Source organism: Hemitrygon akajei, chromosome 19 (assembly GCF_048418815.1).
Source record: "Hemitrygon akajei chromosome 19, sHemAka1.3, whole genome shotgun sequence".
In the NCBI taxonomy this organism is placed as follows: domain Eukaryota; kingdom Metazoa; phylum Chordata; class Chondrichthyes; order Myliobatiformes; family Dasyatidae; genus Hemitrygon; species Hemitrygon akajei.
Genome location: NC_133142.1, coordinates 26,985,818 through 27,012,577, shown reverse-complemented (window position 1 = coordinate 27,012,577; position 26,760 = coordinate 26,985,818). Strand labels below are relative to the sequence as shown.

The 26,760-nt window shown below is 38.5% G+C and overlaps 1 protein-coding gene across 3 annotated transcripts in view; it reads right to left on the bottom strand.

The window, feature by feature from the left end:
* LOC140741842 (receptor-type tyrosine-protein phosphatase gamma-like) overlaps nucleotides 1–26,760 on the bottom strand; it is a 648,055-nt gene that overhangs the window by 146,580 nt on the left and 474,715 nt on the right. For all 3 annotated transcript variants that reach the window (XM_073072297.1, XM_073072296.1, XM_073072295.1), the window contains exon 9: nucleotides 19,797–19,981. In XM_073072297.1, coding sequence (XP_072928398.1) covers nucleotides 19,797–19,981 — 185 coding nt within the window. The remainder of the gene's footprint in view (nucleotides 1–19,796; nucleotides 19,982–26,760) is intronic.

The window sequence follows — 26,760 nt, the reverse complement described above, 5'->3', positions numbered from 1 at the left end:
TTCAAATTGTAGGGATAATTACAATTACAGACTGCAAAAACCTCCAAACTGTGGATGATTTTACATACAGCCTCTGCTTGGTTTCATTAGTTGGGGTTCAAATCAAACAGTCTTTTTAAATACTGGCAAACATAATTAATAGTCTCAGCGAGCACCTATTTATTCAAATAATAACTTTACCCAGCAAAATACAAATATTAATTTGTAAAGTTAGAAATATACTTAAAAATTCAATATAAATATGGTTCAGAGACAAGGGGTTAGATTTGTAAACACATATATCAATGTCTCCTGTTTACTATGATTAAGCAACAATAAAACACACCACATGAATAACCAGTTAACGATGTCCGGTTTTGAGCCGAAGTATTTATGCAAGCTTTTTAAATTCTGACAATGCGGTAAAAAAGCTAATTTTGTTGAATACAGCTGTGTCTATCCAAAGGAAAATCATGGTTATGTAGCAATAGTGTGCAATGACACCTGGTTTTATAAAACATGCTAAACACAAATGGCAGTAGGCAAGGCTCCAAAACAAGTCCATGTTATTTGAAGAGTGCCCTATTCTAGAAAACATGTTTCCCTGTGTTTATTTTTGCTCAATATGGTCTTCGCAGTTCACATATTGGAGTATGACAGCCACTTGGCATACCAGTTAATGGTAGATTCCCTGGACAGCTATTAGTAAAATAGTTTGAATGCCTGTGTGTAGATGGAACATCCAAAACTATGTCAGGATTGAATTCAGAGTTGGCATGTAACATTAACAAAGTCTGCTGCAAAATATTTCATAAATATTTGCCAATAATCTGGCAGCAGGTTGCCAAGTTTAGTCTAACTCTTGGATATGTAATTGAAAACACTGCACAATTCCTAAAGTTAATGAGCACTACTACATCAAAATTTCAAATGCCAATCAACTTTCATTATCGTTCCTAGCACTTTAACCCCAGTTTCTGGGAAAAAAAACAGAAGACAAAAGAATTTCCAAAATGAATGGAAACTGAATCCTAAAATGACTTCAAGCATTGTTTAAAACTTGCCCTCAAGCTTTCGTTTCTGAAGCTGACCCACTGTTAACAGCTTTAGCTCCTTTAATATTTTTTGTGCTTTGTGCATTCCAGCAGTGTTGAAGAAAGATGATGAAAAAGAGTTAAAATCTGAGAAGCAACACACGCAAAATGCCAGAGGAACTCTGCAGAGAAGGCAGCATCTATGGAAAAATGTAAGAAGTCCACATTTCGTGCCGAGACCCTTCATCATGACAGGTGTGTTTCTTTGGATTTCCAGCATTTACAGAATTTCTCGAATTTCTAAAATATGAGAAACACAGAAACATAGAAAACCTACAGAAAATACAGGCCCTTCGGCCCACAAAGCTATGCCAAACATTTCCCTACCATAGAACTACCTAGGCTTTACCCACAGCCCTCTATTTTTCTAAGCTCATGTAGCCATCCAGGAGTCTCTTAAAAGACCCTATCGTTTCTGCCTCCACCACCGCCACCGACAACCCATTCCACGCACTCACCACTCTCTGAGTAGAAAACTTACCCGACACCTCCTCTGTACCTACTTCCAAGCACCTCAAAACAATGCCTTCTCATGCTAGCCATTTCAGCCCTGAGGAAAAGCCTCTGACTATCCACACGATCAATGGCTCTCATTATCTTGTACACCTCTATCAGGTCACTTCTCATCCTCTCTCGCTCCAAGGAGAAAAGGCCGAGTTCACTCAACCTATTCTCATAAGGCATGCTCCCCAATCCAGGCAACATCCTTGTAAATCTCCTCTGCACCCTTTCTATGGTTTCCACATCCTTCCTGTAGTCAGGCGACCAGGACTGAGCACAGTACTCCAAGTAGGGTCTGACCAGGGTGTTATATAGCTGCAACGTTACCTCTCGACAAGCATCTGTATAGAAAATGTATGGGGGAAAATAAACCTTTTGCTATATTATTATTTACTTCACTGAACAACACAAATGAATCAAGATTGCTTGCTTTAGCTCGAAATTGCATACTTAATTGCCTATTGGGGTAAGGGTATAGTTTAACATTAAAATATATTATGGACCAGAATTTACTGGCAGTTCTGAACAAAAGCAATGACATTAAGCTATTTAAAAATATGCAATTCCAGACATCTGTGCTTGTGTTGTCAGAACTCCCAAAAGTATGAAAAGGCGAATGGTGTTTGCATCCATCAAGAGTAGAGAATGCTTAAATCATCCAGCATTTACACTGGGGAAAAGCACATGATTCATAAACCATTGATTTCAAAGAGGAGTGTAAGGCTGTGGTTGTCTGGCATAAAAAGGCAAATCCTTTTATCAAAAATAGTTATTTTGACTCTCTTTAAAATGTTAATTTTTTATGGTTTTATTTTTATCAATTGAATTCTTCGGAATAGCATGGAAACAAAGAACAATCAAAATTCCTTCACAAACAAGAGGAAATCCGCAGATGCTGGAAATGAAAGCGACATACACAAAATGCTGGAGGAACTCAGCAGGCCAGGCAGCATCTGTGGAAAAGAGTACAGTTGACATTTCAGGCTGAGACCCTTCAGCAGGACTGGAGAAAAAAAATGAGGAGTCAGAGTTAGAAGGTGGGGCGGGGGGGGGGGGGGGAAGAAACACAAGGTGATAGGTAAAACCGGAAGTGTGGGGGTGAAGTTAAGAGCTGGGAAGTTGATACAGTGCTGGAGAAGGGGAATCTGATAGGAGAGGACAGAAGGCCATTGAAGAAAGAAAAAGTGGAGGAGTACCAGAGGGAGGTGATGGACAGGTAAGGAGATAAGGTGAGAGAGGGAAAAGGGAATGGGGAATGGTGAACCGTCTCTGGCCCTACTTCTTTGGCAAGGACTCTCCCACCCACACCAATGACCCCTTCCCTCATCTCCAACCCTCCTTCTCTTCCTGGTCACCCCACTCTAGTCTTCTGCCTGCTTTGGATCTTTTCATTGCTAACTGCCAACGGACATCAGCCATCTCGATTTCACCACTCCTCTCTCCAATTCCAACCATACTAGTTTTCAATGCACTGCTCTCCACTCCCTCCACACTAAACCTAACCTCACCCTCAAACCCGAGAATAAGGGGCGTGCTGTAGTAGTCTGGCGGACTGACCTCTACCTTACTGAGGCCCAGCGACAACTCTCAGACACCTCTTCTTACTTACCCCTCAAACAGGATCCTACACCGGGCCATTGTCTCCCACACCATCACCAACCTTATTAACTCTGGGAATCTCCCATGCACCGACCTCACTGTTCCCTCACCCCACACCTCCCACTTCTACCTCCTCCCCAAGATCCACAAACCAGCCTGTCCTGGTAGACCCATTGTTTCTGCTTGTTCCTGCTCCACTGAACTCATATCTGCATGCATCGACTCTGTTTTATCTCCCCAGGTTCAATCTCTTCCTACCTACATCTGTGACACTTCACACACTCTGGATCTTTCAATTATTTCAAGTTCCCTGACCCCAAGCATCTTATTTTCACCATGGATGTCCAGCCCCTATACATCTCCACCCCCCACCAGGAAGGCTTTAAAGCTCTTTGCTTCTTTCTGGACACCAGACCCAACCAGTTCCCCTCCACTAACACTCTCCTCCATCAGGGAGAACTTGATCTCACACTGAATAATTTCTCCTTTGGCTCCTCCCACTTCCTTGAAACTAAAGATGTAGCCATGGGTACTCCCATGGGTCCCAGCTCTCCCTGCCTTTTTGTCGGCTAGGAGGAACAGTCGATGTTCCAAGCCTACACTGATGTCACTTAACTTCTCCTACGCTGCATCGATGACTGCATTAGTGCTGCTTCCCACACCCAAGTGGAGCTCGCTGACTTCATTAACTTTGCCTCCAACTTCCAATCTGCCTTCAGATTTACTTAGTGCATTTCTGACATCTCCCTCCTCCTTCTCAATCTCTCCGTCTCTATCTCTGCAGACAGCTTATCTACTGATGTCTGTTGTAAACCCACTGATCTTCACACCTACCTGGACTATACCTCTTCCTACTCTATTACTTTTAAAAATGCCATTTCCTTCTTTCAATTTCTCCATCTCCGCCACATCTACTCTCAGGATGAGGCTTTTCATTCCAGAATGAAGGAGATGTCTTCCTTCTTCAGAGAAAAGGGCTTTACTTTCTTCACCATCAACATTACTCTTAATTGTATTTCTTCCATCTCTCACATGTCTGCCCTCACCCCTACCAGGGATAGGGTTCCTCCAATCCTTACCTACCACCCCACCAGCCTCTGCGTCCAGCACGTAATTCTCCGCAACTTCCACCATCTGCAACGGGATTCCACTACCAAGCACATCTTTCCATACACCCACCTGCCACTTTCTGCTTTCCACAGGGATCACGCCCTATGGGACTTCCTACTCCCTTTCCATTCGTTTCTCCCCACTGATATCCCTCCTGGCACTTATCCTTCAAGTGGAACAAGGACTACACCTGCCTCTTCACCTCCTCCCTCACTACCGTTCAGGGCCCCAAACAGTCCTTTCAGGTGAGGCGACACTTTACTTGTGAGTCTGTTTGGGTCATCTACCGTATCCAATGCTCCCAGTGTGGCCTCCTGTATATTGGCGAGACCTGACGTAGATTGGGAGATCGCTTTGCCAAGAACCTACACTCTGTCCACCAGAAAAAGCGGAATCGCCCAGTGGCCACTCCTTTTAATTCCACCTCCCATTCCCATTCGGACATGTCAATCCACAGCCTCCTCTACTATCACGATGAGGCCACACTCAGGTAGAGGAGCAACACTTTATATTCCATCTTGTTAATCTCCAACCTGATGGCATGAACATTGATTTCCAATAATGCTGCCCTCTCTATTCCCCATCCCCTTTCCCTCATTCACCTTATCTCATTACCTGCCTATCATCTCCCTCTGGTGCTCCTTCTCCTTTTCTTTCTTCCATGGCCTTCTGTCCTCTCTTATCAGATTCCCTCTTCTCCAGCCAGGCATCTCTTTCACTAATCAACTTCCCAGCTCTTTACTTCACCCCTCCACTCCCCACGAACCACCCATTTCCCCTACTCCACCTATGTTGCGTTTCTCCCTCCCACCTTCTAACTCTGACTCCTCATGTCCTGATGAAGTGTCTTGGCCCAAAACGTTGTCTATACTCTTTTCCATAGATGCTGCCTGGCCTGCTGAGTTCCTCCAGCATTTTGTGTGCAATGCAACAATTAAAAGTCATCAACAGTTTTGACAGTTAGAAACATAGAAAACCTACAGCACAATACAGGCCCTTCGGCCCACAAAGTTCTACCGAGCATGTCCCTACCTCAGAAATTTTTAGGCTTACCTATAGACCTCTATTTTTCTAAGCTCCATGTACCTATCTAAAAGCCTCTTAAAAGACTTTATCATATCCGCCTCCACCACTGTGAGGCTTTGAAAGCTATCAGCATTAATGGAACAGGGAGACCCTGTTGTCATTCACGCTAAGCCTCAAAAACCCAGGACACTTCATTCAGTCCAATGAGATCAGACTCATAAATAGAAAAGATAAGGATGGGCATGGGGAAAACACAGGAGGTGATAGGCTCAGGTCTATCCCATGTCGTGCTGTTTGAGTAACCAATATTCTGTCAGCTAGGTATCTTTTATGAAACACCAAATTCCTTACAAACTTAGTTCTTATGTTTAGTGTCAAAATCCAGAACTCTGTCTACTTAAATAAGAAGTGCAGCAGAACATTGTTTTTGCTGTTAAGTGCCATCGAGTCATCGCTGACTCATGGCGACCCTATGGATAGTTGCCCTAAATAAATTTCGATCCTCGCAACGGCGGCTGATTGTTGATAACGCTGCATTCATTGCTGTCCTTATTGTGTCCATCCATCAGATTGGCAGCATTCCACTTTGCTGAGCATGATATCCTTTTCCAGGGAGCTGTTCCTTTGCATGATGTGCCCAAAGTACAATAGGCGAAGTCTTGTCATTTGAGCCTCTAGAGAGAAACTTGGTTTGATGCTATTGAGGATTTGTTTGTTCTGTGAGAGATCTACAAGATGTATAATATTCTTCTCCAGCACCACAGTTCAAAGGCACCAATCCTTCTTTACAGTCCGGCTTTTGCATCCATATAACATTGTTGAGAACACCATCACCTGCACAAGTCGGATCTTTGTATGTAGAGATAGATTCCTGTCCCTGAGGATCTTCTCTAAATCTTTCATAGCTGCTCTGCTAAGGGCGATTTTTTGTTGGATTTCTTGACTGCTTACCACTTCGGTGTTAACCATTGATCCAAGTAAATTGAAACTGTCAACCACTGCAATTTCCTCTCCATCGACACTGAAATTGGTCGTGCTGCCAGTAATCATAATCTTAGTCTTCTTCAGGTTAAGGTGCAGATCCATTTTGAGGCAATGTTCCTTGATGTTAGAACATACAGATGTTAGAACATTAAGATTCATAATTCCTTAAAAGTGGTGTCACATAGATAGGGTGAGAAAGAGAGCTTTTGGCACATTGTCCCTCATAAATCAGAGTATTGAATATAGGAAATTGGACGTTATGTTGAAGTTGTATAAGACTTTGGTGAGAACAAATTTGGAATACCATGTGAAGTTCTATCTACAGGGAAGTTATCAATAAGAATTAAAGAGTACAGAGAAAATTTACAAGATTGTTGCTGGAAATGAGGACCTGAGTTATAGGGAAAGATTTAATGGAAGTATACAAAATTGTGAGGGTGCATAGATAGGGTAAATGCAAACGAGCCTTTTCCAGAGGTTGGGTGAGATGAGAACTAGAGGTTGCAGATTAATGGTGAAATATTTAAGGGGAACATAAGGGAAAACCTTCATCAGAGGGTGGTGAGAGTGTGGAATGAGCTGCCAGTGGAAGTGTTGGGTGTGGGTTCAATTGGACCATTTAGGAGAAGTTTGGATAAGTTCATGCATGGGAGGGCTATGGTCCAGGTATGAGTCTATGCGAATAGACAGAATAACAGTTCGGCATGGACTAGATGGGCCCAGATGTCTGGTTTTGTGCTGTAGTGCTCTATGACTCTTAATCATAATCCAAAATAAAAAGGCATTTGTTTCTTGAGGATGTTAGCATTTTACTGCAGGAACATGAATAAATATTTTGCAATCTAAAAATATAACCCCTGAAAATTGGTTCAGGAATCATGACCTGTGATTAACCTGCAGTGGTTTACTGGATTGCAATCAGCTGATTTACTTGAACTTTATGCTCACTTCGGTAACTGACGTGAATAGCCTATCTTACAGCACAGTTCCTTCAGTACATGCTTCAGCAGTGCACTGATAATACAACACCATCAATATCCTAGTGGCTGTCAGAGGAATGTATTCCTTGTGCCCATCACCAACATAGGAGAAAAGGTCTGCCCCAAAATATCTCTAGTTATTAAATGGGTTGTTTCTATAAATTGATCGTGCAGCTTATGACAACGATTGCTGACTATAATTCTTATAAGATTTTGAAGTTATCATATAGTGAGGAATTTTTAAGTCTATGCATTCAAGAGAACAGATGTGAATGATCTTCAGGAAAGTAACTGTTTAAAAATGCTTTTGAAATAAAATCTCCAGCTTATCAATCACTATATTATGGTACAATAGCAAATCTCAGAACCAAGTACGTGGAAAAATCACCAAGAGAGTTCACTTCTTCATGACGGGACATACGACTATTTAATAGCATTGTGCAAAAAACTATTTTGTTAACTGACCAATTCCATTACATGCTGAATGGGCTTTACTAACAAGGACTGCAATGATTGCTTTGGCTTTCTTTTATAACCCACTAGCTTGTGTAACAACAGCATAATCTTACTTAGTCCACAAAGCCACAATAGTTAAAGTTTTATCCTTAGTGTAAGCAATATAAATTACGCAGTTTTCTCACGTGGGCCCATAATAGCTCATTATGTCAGCAGCTCTATTCAAATTGCTTCATCAAATTTTCCCCAGTAAAAACAATAAAAATAATGAAAAGTTAGTAAAATTATCTTTTTTTTGTGCCACCATCTTCCCATACTGCCAGCATTCTATTTAATTTAGATAAGGATCTGTAAAAGAATAGCCAATTATGACAACAGGGAACACAGCAATGCATCATTGTATTGACAAGTTTGATGGATTCCTAGAAGATTTCATAATATGCATCATTAGTGCAACCCAGATAACAAGATTTTTGAATAAAATGAAAACAGAATTGAAAGTAAAAGAAAGAGAACTTCAAGGATAATGAATAGATTAAATCTGATCCATTATACAGAATGGCAATCCAATGACAGAATGCAGACTGTAGTTCTGATTTTTCTGTATACACTAATATAATGATTTTTTTTAAAGAAAGTTTGCAGCTATCTGGTTTATTTCAGGACCTCAATAATTTCACGTATTATAGCCAATGCAATATCTCAAGAGTAGCCACTGGTGTACAGTACGACACTTAGCAGCCAAATTGCCACATTATGTTCTTATAAACAGCAATGCATTAATTGTTAATTGTTAATGCAGTTAGTTGTTTTAGTAATACTGTGGATTCCAGTTAATTGGGGCAGCTGCTTATTTGGGACAACACTTAAAGAACAAAAACTAATTGAGAAAATAGCTGGGAATTCCTTCATTTATTTGGGACAGGAGACAGTTACCAAACAGTTTCTAACTAGCATCAGTCATGTGTGCTTGCATGGCTGTTAAGACACAACACCGTGCTTCAAGTGAACAGTTTCAAATAGTGCCAGTTGCGTGTGTTTTTGTTCAAAAAGCAGTGATAATTTTTCCACTGTTGAGAAAAAAGCAGTAAGACAATTCGATCTGTTTTGCTCACTGCAGTTTCAAGCATTCAGGCTTGGCTGGGAGTGTAAAGGAAATGATTTTGGTACTTCAGCAAGTTAGAAACTACAAAGAATTTGAAGGTATTGACAGTAATCTTGAATGTTACAATGAAAATGAAGATTTGGAGGATGCAATCTTCAATTGCATTGTATGAAAGCAGTTGATTATCTGCACTAGGTGTCTGCACTGATTTTGTTCATTTACAATCACAAGAACGTGACACAGATGAATTCATCCATCAATAAGTATTAGGAACTATTACAGTTTTATAGTACTGCAGCAGTATTGATAGTGTTCTAATCTGTTCTGTATTTCATTTAAATACATAATTTTTTTTACCCAGTTTATCTTTTTATACCTTTTTAACTATTTCCATGTAACTTCAGCTAATTGGAGCAGCTGCTTAATTGGGCCAAAATGTACTGCTCCCAAGATGTCCCAATTAACTAGAATCCACAGTAGATGGTGAGAAATGAATAACAGATGGAATAGAGGTCTGATAGCTTTGAAAGGCCCTGGCACTTCTACAAGAAAATAATTTGGAATTTCAATAAAATAATACCAAAGCTGATAAATTTCAAGATACAAGAAGAATCGAGGCAATTTATTGTACAAACGTTGTAGAATTTATAGGAAGCATTGTAAATGAATAAAAGCCTTAGAAATTTGAAAGAAAAATAAACTTGGAAACGCACAACAGGTCAGGCAGCATCTGTGGAAAGAGAAACAGTTAACTTTTTCAGCCTGTCAGGTGAAGTGTCTCTAATACGAAATGTTTCTCTTTATACACGTGCTTCCTGAGAAGCTGAGCCTTTCCAACATTCTTTGTTTTTATTGTTGGAATGATAAGCCAGAATACTGGTCCCTGCTATTAGAGTATTTAAGTTTTGCTTAGTTACATTAAAATTAAACATTAGTATTTGCAACTAACCAATTCTTTAAAATTTCCCATCTTATACTGATAAAATTGATTACAGGATTTAACTTCTTGCAGTTTTCCCAGACCTTCCTTTACTGATGTAATCATTACTTTTAATCCTTCTTATTCTGAATAATCTTGATAACAGCATCAATTTAACCTCATAAACCTAAAGCTTTCCATCAATGGTTCTTCAGGTCGGTACACTGACAATTTCATTCATAAATATTCATGATTCACAGGAAGTAATAACAATTTGATGCCTATTTTATTTTGCTTTCTGATATTCAGTGAAACTTGAAAGAGCAAAGTAAACAAACATCTTTAAGATCAATTGAGCTTTCTGTGATTCTGGCTACATTGCTAATATTTGAGATGCCTATCAGCTTTGTCAGTTGCGGAGGTGGGAAAAGGTGTAGCCAAGGTGAATGGTTGTTCCCACTTCATGCTCTAAACATAATGATGGAGGCAGTATCGAATAACCAAAGCTAAAAGACAGTGGGCACTTGGGAGTAAAATTCAACATCCTCTTCCTGCTGGCTCGGTCGCTGGTGTTGTGTGTTATTGATAGTGCTACATGTTTCCAATCTCATTTCAAAGGAGTTCCTTCAATTCACACAAATCAACCGTAGGCACAAAAGCCATCTAATTTTCCGAGAGATAAATAACCTATTTTTCCATTATTCAAAAATCACAGGCTTTGAAGTGATGAAGGAGAGAGTAGAGCTCCAAGGTTTACTGGCCACCTGCTTGTTTTCCTTCATGCCTAAATTCCTAGCTATTAACACATTCATATGGTGTGACCATATCCATGAATTTTATTTGAACTGTCAGAATCCATGAATTATTTCTTCAGATCTTATCAAATTGCTCCCTTTTAGACTCTGCTTTTCAAAGGAGGACAGAATGCATAAGCCTTACATGCCAAGTACTGCTTTTTTCAAAAATGCCTTTAAACAATCTTGACAGCAGAATGCTGCTGCTTGCCTCTCTAGGGATATCCTGAAGAAAGTGACAAGTTATTGATTTGTAACCACTGGTTCTACCATAGTTAACACCTGCAGTAATCAAACACTGCAGAAAATGTCCTGCGTTAAGATACAAGGAAAATATCACTATTGTACAGAGAATACTGGATATTAAAGTCATATTTATAAAAATCATTTGGTTAATGAAATACAAATTAAACACAAAAAATACCTAGATACAATAAATTTTGCAGATGCTGGAAAGCTTGAGTGACCCACACAAAAATATGGAGTAACTCAACAATGCTGGTGAAAGGTCTCGGCCCGAAACGTCAAATGTTTATTTCTCTCCACAGATGCTGCCTGACTTGACTCCAGAATTTCAAGTATGTTACCTAAAATACCTGGTCTTTGTTACAATAGATCTCCTATCTACTGACTAGTCCCTCATCTTAAGTAACTTTAGCATCCTTCAGATAACGAACGATATTAGCAATATGTTGCCATTCACAGTCCACAAAGTCTTCCTGGATAATAAAGAGAACAACTTCATGTACCAAAATGACTCTCCATATGTGCTGATTTAGTCACAGTTGATTTCTCAGTATCATTGGCTTCCATCTCTCATATTTATTTGTGGGATCAAGACATTCACTTGGGACACTGGTTAACGAAATATAAACTAAGCAACCAACTACTTATTCTAAGTAACAACCTTCATTTGAGGTTGAATTGAAAGCTAAATGAGTGCCTGAGGCATTCACTTAAAGTACATTGGTGAGGGTGTTTATTTTTTTAAAAACAGGTCTCAAACTTTTACTTTTGTTGAAGGGTGCTGATCTCCAGGATCAACGACGTCACAGATCCAAGCAGATCATAAGAGAACACAAAGTCAAACTAGGGGTAGCCATACTGGCATCAAATGTGAATTTATCAAATGATTATGCAGAAGAAAATTGCCACCATGATCCTATTAAAGATATAAAGCGAGTTGATTATTACTCATTGTCCTCTTGGAACATTTTCTGTAGCTAATTCAAAAAATAAATATGTTACCCATTTTGCTTTCAAGATGTAACATCCTATACTGTTGGCAATGCCTTCCATTAGTCTGTAATAGCCCTCTGGGCCAGTAAGAATCATTGACACTGATGAAGGGCAGATTAACCTATGCTTCTGTCTCCTTCAAGCTGGTGGATTTCTCCTCTCTTTCTCTAGACATCAAGAAAACGCTAAGTTATAAACTGAGCCAGGAAACTACATTTCAATGCAGTTGAGTTAAATCAGTTGAGCAGAATGCTGAACATAAAACAACTGATTGAAATAAAAATGAATAGTTGCAGATCATTCACACTGCAAGACAAATCGTCCTTTCCTCTCCTTTATTCCAAAATAAGTGTGTTTCTTTTAGGCAAAATTACTATCCTTTTGTTGTGCGAGGGGAGAGGGTTAGGGGGTTAATGTTCTTGTTGTGTTTTGTGGGGGGGGGGGGGGAAGGGGATTTGGGATCGATGTTCTTTTCTGTTTTGTTAGGTTTTTTGTGTGAGGGAAGGAGGGTCTGCAGGGTTGATGATCGGATTGCCATTCTTTTTTGTGCGGGGAGGGGTGTTGGGTTTGGTGTTTTTATCTGATCGATTTTCATGGTTTTTCTTTGTTTTGTGAATTTCTTGGCTATCTGGAGAAGACAAATCTCAGAGTTGTATATAGATACATACTTTGATAGTAAATGAACCTTTGGACCTTTTAACAGAATTCCTGCTTTCAGTGCAACTCACTTTACACTTAATTTTGCACAAGTAATTTTCTTGTGAAATATTCTGTAGAAACTGTCCTCAAAAATAATCTTTCATAAACTTTTGTGTTCATTATAATATAAAGAACTCACAAAAATTAAAGCTAACAGAATTGCATTGTGAATGTGAGAGAGTTAATGGATGGACAGGGCTAGTCTGTTTATGATGGTTGATTGATTACTACCTTATGTAGCAATCAGCAGTTCAAGCAATACAATGACTCCATTATTCAAGTACCTGCTTATGAAACAGTGTCACCAGCTAATTATCTAAAGCAATTTAATTTTCTTTTTTTGTAATTTTTTTAGTGAAATTCATCATTAAGCAAACTTTCCATAAGATGTATTTCAGATACTGTACATATATATAATATATTCATACTTGCCACAAATCTCCACATAATATTTATCTGAGGTATACACTTACAGAAAAGAGAGGAAAGAAAGAACAAGCAAAAGTCAAAAACTATGTACAAGTCGGGAGTGATCTTTTTTTTTACAACATATTCATTGATTTGTGAGAATAAAATCAGGTCTATGAGGTGTTATGTAGTTAAACCATTTTTCCCAGTATGAAATTGGAGAAGATAACAGCATCCGTTAATCATAAGTTGGAACTATATGTTAATTTTCTAATTATTTCATTATTCCCAGCAAAAATAGTTCTACATTGGCTGAAATAGGGTCTACTTCCCCTTGTTGATGACATTTGATCCCGAATTAATTCATGATATTTGTGCAGCAGTGAGTAACCCTTTAATAAATAACTGTTCAGCAAAAGTAAAAGTTTGGATCTTAACTTCATGATTATCACATTCAAACACTGACCAACTATCTAACTGGTTGTATACTAATATGGATATTCAGGCAAATAGCGTTTTTAAAAGATTCTTTGTTTATCAGTAAAATAAACCCAGAAATCTTCAGGTGAGACCAATCCACTGATATGTTTCCAATTACCTCCTATTTGCTTGTCCTAAAGCATGAGTAAAATTATCAAACTGACAAAATGGGACTTTTTTTTTTTGCATTTTGGAATGTAATCACCAACATACAATATCAGGGAAGTCCAGCTACCAAAAGCAAATACAGAAAACCACATCTGGCAATGAGCCTAGCAAGAAATTTTGAGCGCACAATGCTGTCCAGGAAGGATAAAGAGACTATTATAATTACTGAGCCAATACATTGCAGCAGTAATGCTGTTTTCTTCAGATTTCTCCACAAAATTGGTGAGAATGAAAGCTAATGACAGGGTAGTAAGGGTAACAGATCATCTGGGACCTAAGTTAGACAGCAGCACAGTGCATCTCATCAACAAATGAGATTTAAAATTCCGGAAATAAACAGCAGTAGGAGATGAGGAGAAGGATGAATTAAAGTCAAGTTTATTGTCATTTAACTATATACATGTAGTATATACATATATAAGGTAAATGAAACAATGTTTCTATGGACCAGGGTGTAAAGCACCATAGTACATATAAGACACATTTAGCCCACAATAACTTAGGAAAGTAAGAATAAAATTAACAAATGAATTATGTGTAAATAAGCAAAGTAAAGTGCATAAATTAAATATTGCAGGGTACTGAACAAATTAACCGGTGACACATTGAATGCAATGCAACTGGGAGTTTTGGAGCCTAATAGCCTGAGTGAAGAGATTGTTTTCCATCCTGATCATTCTTTTCTTAATGAACTGGAGTCTGCTGCCTAATGGGAGAAGGTCAAACAGGATGCTGGATGGATAGGTAGGATTTTTGATAATAGCAAGGTCCCTGCATAAGCAGCACTCTTGATAAACATCCCTGATGGCCCTTTGATGCTCTCGGCCGTTCTGAAAGCCCTTCTGGTCTGATGTTCTGCTGCTCCCATACCAGACAGAGATGCAGCTTGTCTGGACGCTTTCAGTGGTGCTCCTGTAAAATTCAGTTAAGTTGGGGGTGGGGGGCCTCACTTGCCTCAATCTCCTCAGGAAGCACTGTTGTGTCTTCTTACTCCAGGAGGTGAGATTGTGGTCATCCATGATGTGAACTTCCAGGAACTTAGTGCACCTACGTGTAGAGGGGATGATTTATCTGCACCTTCCTAAAGTCTACAATCATTTCCTCGGTCTTCTCCACGTCAAGACTTGGGTTGCTGTTTTCACATCTGTCTACCAGCCACTCTACTTCTTCTCTGTACTCCAACTCGCCATCGTTGATGAGGCCAACCACTGTTTTGTCATCCGCAAACTTGATGAGAAATTTGAATTGAATCCTGCAACACAGTTATGTGTTAGCAGTGTGAACAGCCGTGGGATGAGCATGAAGCCCTGTGTAGTGCCACTGCTCAGCGTAATCAGATTAGAGATGTTGCTGAAAGGATGTAACCAATTGAGTATGTACTCCATCCCCTTCCTGAAATCAATGACCAACTCTTTTGTTCTGCTGACATTGAGGGAAAGTTTGCTGATATGACACCATGTCACTAAGCTCTCTATTTCCTACTTGTACTCAGACTCTTCATTTTTTGAGATACGGCCCACCATGTTGGCACCATCTGCAAACTTTTAGATGGAGTTAGGGCAGGGTCTGGCCATGCAGTCATGAGTGTACCAGGGAGTAGAGTAGGGGGCTGTGGACACAATCTGGTGTTAAAAATAATTGTAGCAGAGGTCCTGTTGCCTGCCTATCCTTACTGATTGCAGTCTGTTGCTCAGGAAGTCACAGATCCAGTTGCAGAGGCAGGCTAGTTTGGGCTAGATCTTGTTGGGCCAGTTCCTTCTCGCTGGAATAGTTGTGCATGGTCTTCTGTGCTCTTGATATTAAGAACCAATCTTGCTGGTCCAAAATTTTCTGGACTCTAGTAAAATTATCCGCACAATAATAGGAGCTGATTAGCATGACAGATGACGAAGTCCCTTTCCTCACTGGGAGTATAAACTTATGGTTTACCTTTCTCACATTTAGAGACATAATGTTTATTGTAAATTATCCAAGTAAAAAATGTTTTAAAATAAAGTTAACTAAATAAAAATTAAAAAAATAACAAATTAAAGTTCAACCAAAATATTTAAAGAAAAAAGGATCTCTCTGTCGCTTAATCTCCTAATCTGCAGACTTCAGTCTCCATAGAACTGCCTGGGAATCTTTGACTCCTGTTGTTACTGTTTAATTTCCCTCTATAGATGATGCCTGACTTGCTGATGCCTTGACTGTGTTGTACATTGTCAAGCCAGTAATCTGACTCAAACTCCTGCCCTTTCAACTGTTGTTCACTGTTGTGAATCCCTACCCTCTGGTGAAGCTCTCACAGTTCATCATCTGCTTGTGAAGCCAGATGGGTGGGCCAGGTTTTCAGTGCAGTCGTTCCCCACTGGAACGTGGCTCCTTGGCTAGCACTGAGAGTGGGGACATTACTCGGGCCTGGTAGTGGCTGCTCCATGATCATATGGGCACTCTTATTTCCTTTTACTGTATATCAGGGAAGTTGCTGACTCCACCTATGTTTGCCTGCACAACTCTCTCCAGACCAGTGATTTTTCTACATTAACAACATTTGCCATTGGCCTTTGAATTTGTTACCATTGAGAAATCTCTGGACTGGGGAGAGGTGTGGCATCAGTTGAAGAGAGGAGGAGCTGGCAGCTTCTGGAACATCCAGTAAGGAGGAGGTGGGTAAAGCTGTATGAACTGCACTCATGAAACAGCTGCTGCCGGTTCCTAGCTTTGGCCCTGCTCACAATGCAGGCCAGAATGCGGTCCTGACCTGTCTCACTGCTCACCCCAGCTAGTGCAACACCAATCCTCACAGGCAGCCCCTCCACCCTGAACCATGGATTGCTAGACTTCTACCCAGTTTACAGCACAGCCTTGTAACAGGGAGGGCAGGGGTTCATGCCACGTTCACAGCACAGCAGCATGGATGGCAGGAATTTCTGCCAAGTTCCTGGTATTGTAATGCTGCCAGTAACATCTCTCTGTATATAATAGCATAATGGTGCCATTTAGTAGCAATTTCATTAGTTCTCTCATTCCTGGACATGCACCCTGCGTGCTGAGTGAAGAACATCCATTTAAACTTTAAAAAAGTTTAATTAATCTGAATATACATCTGCATTAATTAATCTGAATATACATCTTACACTTCCAATTGCCATGCCTAAAATATCTGCAGTGGATTATAGTTCATGCCTACCTTCCAAATACAAAAAACCACATGACATTCAGCAGAGGTCACTGATGATTTTATCAGCAAAATGTTGTTTCTGAAAATGACAGACTGACATCACTTGTATTTGCATGTGTTTCTCGATTGAAACTGCTATTGAATTTACACATTAAAATGTAGAGATTAGAAATAGCCTTAGCAATACTGTGATAACTTAATTATTACAATATATAAATGCCATCTGCAAGAAGGGTGGCCTTCTTGCCCATGCTGGGTGGTGACAACGAATATATATATTTTTTGGGTCATGCAGGTTCTTGTGGGTAGAATTGAAATTGCCAAGTAAGGATCGCAGGGATGATAAGACACCAACATTTTCTGATTAAAACAAGGATGACATAAAGCAATCAGAGAAAATTATGCTGAGTGAGTTGTCTCCACTTCCTCAGATCTCGTTACATGGCCGCCTTCCTCCAATTTGTAACTTTCATCTTGCACATTATCTGATGCAACTGAAAAACCAACATGGCCATTAAATGCATACTTGTTAGATATCCCAGGTGTACATTCCTCAAAAATTCACTGCTATTTTAAGGACTTTAACTTCATCATTTAGCAATGATTCAGGTTTATGGCTTACTAGGCCAGATTTATACTTTTCTGAGTTGTCAGATGTTTTTAAAATTTATCATCTTTTCAGAATTTCATATATGTGTTACTTTAAAAATAACATGATCTAAATTTTTAAAGTTAAGTTTATGTTTGCTGGAAATGATATTTCAGACTGTTGATACAAATGCCCCTTATTCTTGGAAGAATATACATGCATACATCTAAAGCCACTGATGCTTCAAAGATGTGGAATTGGCACAAGACTAATGGAGTACAATGTTGTGCAGGCTAGCACAGTAGTAATCCCATTTCAATCACTTCCCTTTGATTTCCAATGCTACATCACCTGATAAGTTAGTCATATTTAAACATGATATTCATAGAGTCCTTCATACTTCACCATGATCTGTGGAGCACACCATGTGGGAGTAATTTATTTACTCTTTTTATTTAGAGATACAGCACGGAATAGGCCCTACAGCCTTACAAGCCACATTGCCCCAGCAACTCCCGACAACCCTGATTTAACCATAATCTAATCATGGGACAATTTACATTGACCAGCTATCCTACTGTTATGACCTCGGCCCCCTCCTTTGTGAGAATCGCAAGAGCCCTAGTCAAGGGGGGGTCAACTGACCCAAGAGGGGGAGAGACGTGCTGAATAGACACAGGAAATGGGAGAGAGAGAGGGAGACGTGCGGAAGACCACGTTCTCCCGAGAAGCAGAATAAAGGCGATATTGACTATTGTCTCATGAAGACCACGTGAAAAGCCCTCGGGCAAAGTGGGCTGGTTGAGAGAGAGATCGCATCACCTGCAACCTGATTGACACCTGTGATCCCGTGAAGAAGTATAAAGGAGGGTCTGAGGGGGGGACAACCCTCAGACGCACCAAGGAGACACCAAGGAAGCACGATACCGACTCCCGTGGGAGCGGGAAGCCATTTTGAAGGAAGCCACGTGCGTTAGATTCCGATTTTTGAATCTGTGGCTGGAACCATCGGAAGACCGCTTTTAACTAACAACGGGCAAGTGTTTATCCTTTCTCAACCATCTCTCTCTCTCCACAACGTGAAACCCCAGCGGTTCCCAAAAGGGAAAAGCCTGCAGACTTCTGAGTGACTCTTTATATTTCAATTGGACTCAGTATTATCCCCTAGACAACTATAGAGCTTATTTCTGATTGATTATTATTACACCGGTGTTTTAGATTGAGTTTTGACGATGTATATGATCTGAATGTTTTGTATTAACCATACGTTTGTGCCCCTTTTTGAATAAAACGTTTGAAAATAGTAGCATCCGACTCAGCTGATCCCGCTATCTTTGCTGGTAAGTTACCTGGTTACGAGGTTACGTAACACTACTAACTTGTACATCTTTGCACTATGGGAGAAAACAGAGCACTAGGGAGAAACTAATGCATTCCTCGGGGAGGATATATAGACATTCCTTAGAGAGGAATCCAGGATTGAACTCCAAACTCCGACATTATTATAGCTTGGGGTGTTGTGCTAACTCTTACGCTACCATGGTGCCCCATTCTCATTCTGGCAGAGATTAAATATGAAATCTGAGCAAAGTGCTAAATGCATCTTAATGCCTTATATGTTCAAGTTCAATTTCAAGTTTAATGACAATCTCTACGAATGCAGCCAAATGAAACAGCGTTCCTCTGGGGCTAAAGTGCAAAACACAGTAACAACATTCATGCACAACACAAGGCGTATATAACACATAGAAGACAGCAGTAAACATACAGTCACACAAATTCTGTAAGTCTTGTAAATTGATGGTGCATGGCTGGTGTCAACATGAGAAAGCCCTCATCAGTCTGCACACACGTATACGCATGCAATCTAGCTTGTCTTCCACCGAGTGAATACTGGAGAGCAACACTGACAGGAGGGCCAGCCCCCAATCCAGGGTGGACGCCATGTCACACTGCCTCCAGCATCTCTGCTCGTGGGCACCTGCAACAAGCAAGCCCGCAGCATGAGGCCTAGTTTGCGCTATGACTGTGGCCACATATCTCCCCTGCCCACTGGTCTCACCAATAAACCATTGAACTGGACTTGCAGTATTCTACATTATCAATTTCCAACAGCGTTTTACGATCACAAGAAAAATGTCCAAAGCAATCACTTCCTGCAGGCCACCTTCAGGTACTGACTCCAACACTTTTCTGTAGCAGGCAGCAACACAGTCTGCACCAAATCCAGCTCTTTGCTGACAGGATAGACCTGCAAGGCTTGAAGCTCTTAATGTCCAGCAGTGACTTGCAATCGTAAACAAGATATTTAAAAAAGACAAAAACAACTTTGGTTAGCCCAGGGAGGCTGCTGCATCTGAGCACACCACCATCTTACCAGAAGGAAACACTACAGACTGTACAGAGTTCAGCAAGGATCACTACATTTATTTTACTGTGAATCACTGTGTTTCTTTTACTGAAAACAAACTGATCCAGACTCTTGCACAAACGTAGAACTTACCAGGTTGTGATCATTCTTTTTGGTGAATGTTTGTTCTTTTTCTCCCTCATCCTTAGTCCAGCTATAGGAGATTAGATAATTTATAATTGGAGGGTGGTAGATGGTTTCTGGTCTGTTCCACGTGACGAGTAAAGCAGACCTGTTCACAGGTTGCACGGTCATATTCACAGGTGGGCTACTGCACACTGAAAGGCAATAAGAAACACATGACCCATCTGGATTATCACCAAGCATTTGGCTCATAGCCAAAAAACTATCTCCATTACAAGAGCGAGAAAAGCAATGAGACGTCTGAAATGCAATTTCAGAATGGACTGCATTAACCTTGAAATGATGAACTTCTCAAATCCTACAACTAAATGTTTTTCATCACTTGCCATATATAACAGCAATCAATATAATTTATTGCTTGATAGGGGAGAAGAAACAATGCTAAAACACCCGCAGTATCATAATGTGTGTGGTGCATGCTCTGTGTAGGCACATAAAACATTTGAAGATCACTGTCTGGTATATCAAGGTGAGAATGGGGTGTAATGCTTTCTGGATTTAGTGAAAATACCATACTTTTATAATATAAAGTAATGCAGAAATGGCAGCAAGTTCCAAGGGTCAAAAACAGAATTTCACTATGAATTATTAAGTCACTTTGGGAGATGTGAGTTAATTGGAAATGAACTTCATATTATAAACTACGTGGCCTAGATTGTCCATTGTAACAGCCACATGATTGCTTTGAATTAAAACACTAAAATTAAGCAATGATTAAATGTTGACATAGCAACTGGCAATTAGCACCTTTCATACAGTGATTCTCATTTTTTCATACATACATGCATACATATTCTCATTTTTTTCAAAGAAGATTTAATGTAAAAGGAATACTCCAAGCTTTTATAAAACTCATTAATATGCATAGATATAAATAAGTATTCAAACATCTGCTTTCTAATAATTTAATTGTAAATTTCAGATGTATAGCAACACCACATAAACAGGCATCTGTGTATTGATTTTCAAATTTGTTAATACAAATTAGCCATCAATGTAGAGCTACACCGGATTAGTTAATAGGATTTGTTTTCTCTTCCCTTGTCAGTTCATCACACATTATCTTGTGGTGCAAATTCTATGCAGTCAACCACCTTCTTGGCTTTTGGAAGCCCCTCTGTACAAACAAGGTGTGAAAACATTATGATGTTTGGCATCCAACTTTGTTCTGGCTAATAAGCAATGATGTGATTCTCTCAAAACCTCGATTAGTAACTGCATGTGGGGAATTACAAAGTTCCAAACTATTTCGTTCTGCCTGAAGATAAATATCTTTTCAGGGTTTGGAAATACATTAAGCCACAATTCTGGGTAAAATTACTTCCTGGTTTTCCTACAGGCAAAATGATGCAGTGGTTTCTGAGCAATGCAAATGGGATCACCCTCTACTCCACCACCTGCCTGCTACAATTACACATTTATGAGCTATTTTGCTCTTCCTCTAAATCTAATTTCCAAACACATTTATAGTTGGGATTGGGAGGGGGGAATTAAGAGACAGAGGATAGTGAAGTTTCACTTTCCTATTGGTGCATGGATTTTGAAACAGTTCTGAAACATGATTATTAAATGACTTATTTTTCAAACTATTTTGTTAAACTGAAAATACCTGACAATAAGCACCCATGGTTTCTAAAAAAAATCACAACTAAATCATTACTTTTGCAAATAGAAAAGCCAGACAAACATTTCCTAAATTTCCCACATATAGTAAAACTAATAACTCAGCAGTCATGGAAGTTAATGATGCCAGTTTTACTGATTTTCTGGATTATTTGGATATTCCTTCTTGGAACATCACCACACACTTTTACTTCACTTTTTCTTATATGTGACAGAACAGCATAACAGTTTTATTTTTAGTGAACTCAGCGAGTATAGAGTCATGAAAACAATGACCTAAGTGAATTTAGAAAAGAGCACTGGGAATAGCAACCAGGTAACTTTAAAGGGAGCATTGGAAATGGGACCCTGGTATACTTAGCTGGGAATGTTGGAACCTGGGCCTTGAGGTTTGGAAGATTCAGAACTATCACCTTGTGAGGTTAAAAGATGTGTGACAAAAAGGGCCCAGGTGTGTTTAAAGGGATATACCATAAGGTTTTCTTATGGTATCAAAAATTATACAAGTTTTTACTGTGGAAGTAGAATCAGAAAATGGTTGACAAGCATCTGTGGGGAGAGACTCTTAAAATTTCAGACCAAAAACATTTTTGTGGAACTTATGAAAAACTAAGACCTGTGGAGTAGCAAGTATAAAAAAGAATGGGACTTCCGGTGGGTGTAATGGAGTAGGTTGCAGTAGCTACGTGCTCCGAAATTATTCGCTTACTTTGCTGTTTAAACCTATCTCGGTGAGAGCACCATGAGTAGAAAACACTCAAAAAAAGAGACTACTTTAGAGACTTTGGCTGAAATGTTTCAACAAATGTCAGAGAAACTCGAAAAATTGGATAAACTGGATGACTTGGAATCCAAGTTTGACTTGTTACAGAATTCCTTCGACCTGGTTAAATCTGAACTGAAAACGCTTAATCAGAAACTTGGAAGTATACAGCAAACTGTGAATGACCACGAAATTCGTATTAAGCTACACGAAGAATCTCTGCCGTGTTGCAGAAGAATATCGAAGGTTTCAAGAAAATTTCTAAGGAACAACTTAAAAAATACAACGCGTTATTGAAGAAACTTACAGATTTGGAGATCAGGAACCGAAAGTGCAATATCAGAATTCTTGGGCTTCCTGAAAAACTGGAGGGTAATCAACCTATCGATTTTTGTGCTCAAATGCTGAAAGATTTATTCCCTGATATATTATTGGAACTACCAAAATTTGAATGCATTCACCAAGTTACCCCGCCTAATTGGGATCCTGCCAAACCTCGCTCTATTATCATTCGCTTTTATGACTATCAGATTAAAGAACAGACCCTTTGTGACTCAAGGAAGAAACGTTTATTACAATTTTGTGATCAACAGTTTTGGATCGTTCAAGATTATCCACCGGAAGTTCTAAGAGCTAGACAGGCTTTTAAAGAGGTCATGTCTGATCTTTTTAAGCTTGGCTGTTGCCTTGCTCTCAGAGATCGGTGTAAACTCAAGGTTACTACTTCTGATAATAAGGTTTCTTGGTTTACGAAGCCTGAAGAAGCTAAGAAATATTTACATAGTCTCCATGCTTAAATTCAACCTTGAGTTGCTTTATGCTAAATGTTTTAATTTCAGGTGTTCAATCAAGTAATTGGCACTTTGTTGATAACAAGGTTTCTTGGTTTTATGAAGTCTTAATCATTTGTTTGATTAAGTAACTGGCACCTTGTTATCTTTCAAACTATGCAAAACATGCAGGCAGACTGCATCCATTTTCTCTTTTGCTGTTTTCTGCCTTTATATGGGTCCTCTAATGTTACTTTTTCGCAGCTCTTTTTAAACAATACGTTATATTCTCTCAGTGTTATGTTGATTTTTACCTTCCTTTTAGTAATTTGACTGGAAGTAATTATGTAGGGTGTACATGTAGTAATTACTGAGGAATGAAACTATAGGGTGTTTTGCTTTACCTTAAATTTAATCAGATTTTTCCTATCTTTTGATTATTTATACACCTTTCGGTCTTTTACTGTTTTTCAATAGTATACAATATTCTATACTTCTTATTGCTGGTTTTTGGTTTTTTCATTATTTTGCCATTTTGTCTTTTTTTCTCTCTCCCTTGAATGTTTAAAATTAGACATGTAGGAAGCTATCTAAACCGCTTCCCTTTCTAATTATCTTCTATTTGTTTCTTTACTCCTTTTTTTTGCACCCACATGTTGTTTTACTTATTGATTTTCCTTATCTGTCTTTCCTTTTTTTTACCGAGACTAATACTTATATTTTCCCATGGTTTTTTTTCATAAATAGCAAACTTATTTACTTTGATATTTTGTTTTTGTATATATATTTACAATCGTTTATTCAGCACAGCTATACATATATATTTTCTGAAGCCACTGGAGTTTTGGGTTGGGAACGTTAGAAATAGTCTTCCGCCTCCCTTGGCTGATTTCTCTCTTTGGGGGGAGGGAGGGGGGAAATGGGTTCTTCCATAAAGCTGATTGGATGTTTTTACTGTTTTATTTATTCACTATCTACATGTCTGTGATTACCTTTTATACATTACTAAAGGATACTTGATGGATTATTTTATTAATATACTCAGTTTCAATGTGAAAGGTCTAAATAACCCTGTTAAACGAAATAAGATTTTCTCTTATATCCGGAAACTTACAACTCATATAATCTTTCTCCAAGAAACCTATATTCGTAAAGATGATATTTCACGTTCTTTCAAAGGATGGAAGGGTATACATTTTCACTCACCCTCTCAATCTAGATCGAGAGGCGTCTCTATCCTGTTTGATCAGAATGTATCCTTTATTCAACATAATGTAATTTCTGATACAAATGGGCGCTTTGTTATTGCTTCGGGTAGTCTTGAGAATAAACTAATCGTATTTGCGAATGTATACGCTCCAAATACAGATGACTCCTTGTTCTTTGAACATCTTTTCCCTTTTCTGCCTGATTTGAATCGGTATTCCTTAGTGATGGGTGGAGATTTTAATTTTTGGCTTGACCCTATATTCGACCACTCTTCAAGTAAAACCCCTGTCACTAATAAATCAGTCCTACTTTTTAAATCTTTTTTATTTCAATGTTGTATTCTTGACGTGTGGCATTTTTTACACCCCTAAGAAAAGGAATATTCATATTTCTCTCAGGTTCATCATATGTACTCTCGGATTGATTATTTTTTTATAGATAGAAACTTGCTTCCACTGGTACAATCCTGTGATTATAAGGAGATTGCTTTGTCTGATCATGCACCTGTGCTTCTGGCTTTAAGATTACCTGTTTACTCTGTACCAAATAGTAGTTGGCATTTTAACTTATCATTGTTATCTGATAAAAATTTTCTAAAGTTTTTGGAAAACCATATTACTTTTTTCTTTAAAGAAAATTTTAAAGGAGATACTGCTGGTAATATAGTCTGGGATACTTTTAAAGCATATATTCATGGAGAAATTATCTCTTACTCTACCTATATAAAGAAAAAAGCTGACAAAGTAAGGTCTGACCTAGCAGCGATATTAAAAGATCTTGATCAAAAGTATGCCCTATCTCCAGATCCAAGTATATATAATAAGCTTATTGAAATCCAATCCAAGTATAATCTTCTGCTGACTTACCCAATTGAACGACAGCTGTTGAGAGATAAAACTCAATTTTACATTCATGGGGATAGAACTGGTAGTTTATTAGCCAATCGCTTAAAATCTTTTACAGTTAATCATTACATCACAGAAATTTTTAAAGATAATGGAACTAAGACATCCGACCATTTTGAAATTAACAATGTATTTAAAGACTTTTACCTTAAGTTGTATCAGTCTGACTCTTCTTCAGATGATACCTATATGAATGCTTTTTTCAGTAATATCAACATTCCTACATTGTCTGCTGATAGTCTAACACAGTTAGATCAGCCTATTTCCAATGAAGAAGTGGCTGAGGCTATACGTGCTTTACATTCTGGTAAGACCCCAGGACCTGATGGCTTTCTTGGGGAATTTTATAAAACTTTCACTACGTTACTTAAACCTTATTTATCCTCTGTTTTATCAGAGTCCTTTAAATCAGGTAAACTCCCTCAATCTTTTTATGAAGCTTTTATTTCTCTTATTTTTAAAAAAAAAAAATCCAGCTGAATGTTCTTCATACAGACCGATTTCTTTATTAAATGTTGATGCAAAAATTTTATCCAAAATCTTAGCTCGAAGACTTTAAAATATTTTACCATCTATTATATCACATGACCAGACAGGATTTATTAAAAATCATTGCTCACATTTTAATATACATCGGTTATTTAATGTGATATATTCATCATCCAAAAAAATATCAGAGTGTATGTTATCCTTAGATGCAGAAAAAGCCTTCGATAGGATTGAGTGGAATTATCTTTTTAAGACCTTAGAAAAGTTTAATTTTGGGCCTAATTTTATTCACTGGGTTAAATTAATCTACTTGTCTCCTACCGCTCAGGTTATTACTAACTCCCAAATTTCTAAGCCCTTTAAATTACAGCGGGGAACTAGACAAGGTTGCCCTCTTAGTCCTTTACTTTTTGCTTTAGCTATAGAACCCTTAGCAATAGCACTTTGAGAATCTAAGGACATTTCTGGTATACTAAGGGAAGGTATGACTCATAAAATTTCATTATACGCTGATGATATTTTACTTTTTATCTCTAACACTGAAACTTCTTTACCTTTGGTTCTTTCCTTAATTTCCCAATTTAGTTTTTTTTCAGGATATAAGCTGAACCGACATAAAAGTGAGCTATTTCCTTTAAATGACCTAATGTCATCAAATGCCAAATTTCCGTTCAAAGTTGTTACAAGTCAATTTACATATCTAGGTGTAACAATTACTAAAAACTTCAAGGATTTATTTAAAGAAAACTTAAGCCCCTTATTGAATTATGTGAAAAAGACGCTTTCTAAATGGTCCCCTCTTTCTTTATCCCTAATTGGCTGAATTAATTTGATTAAAATGAAGATTCTTCCTAAATTTTTATATCTTTTTCAGGCCTTACCTATTTTTATTCCTAAGACGTACTTTGATTCTTTAGATTCAATTTTAACATCTTATATTTGGAATAATAAACAAGCTTGTTTAAGTAAAGTTTACCTATAAAGAAATAAAGAGATGGGTGGACTAGCCCTACCCAATTTTAGGTTTTACTATTGGGCTGCCAATATAAGGAATATTACTTTTTGGTCCTATTATATTTATCATAAAGATTGCCTATCATGGGTCTCCTTAGAAATTAATTCTGTAAAAAATTCCTCTATAGTCTCTCTTCTTG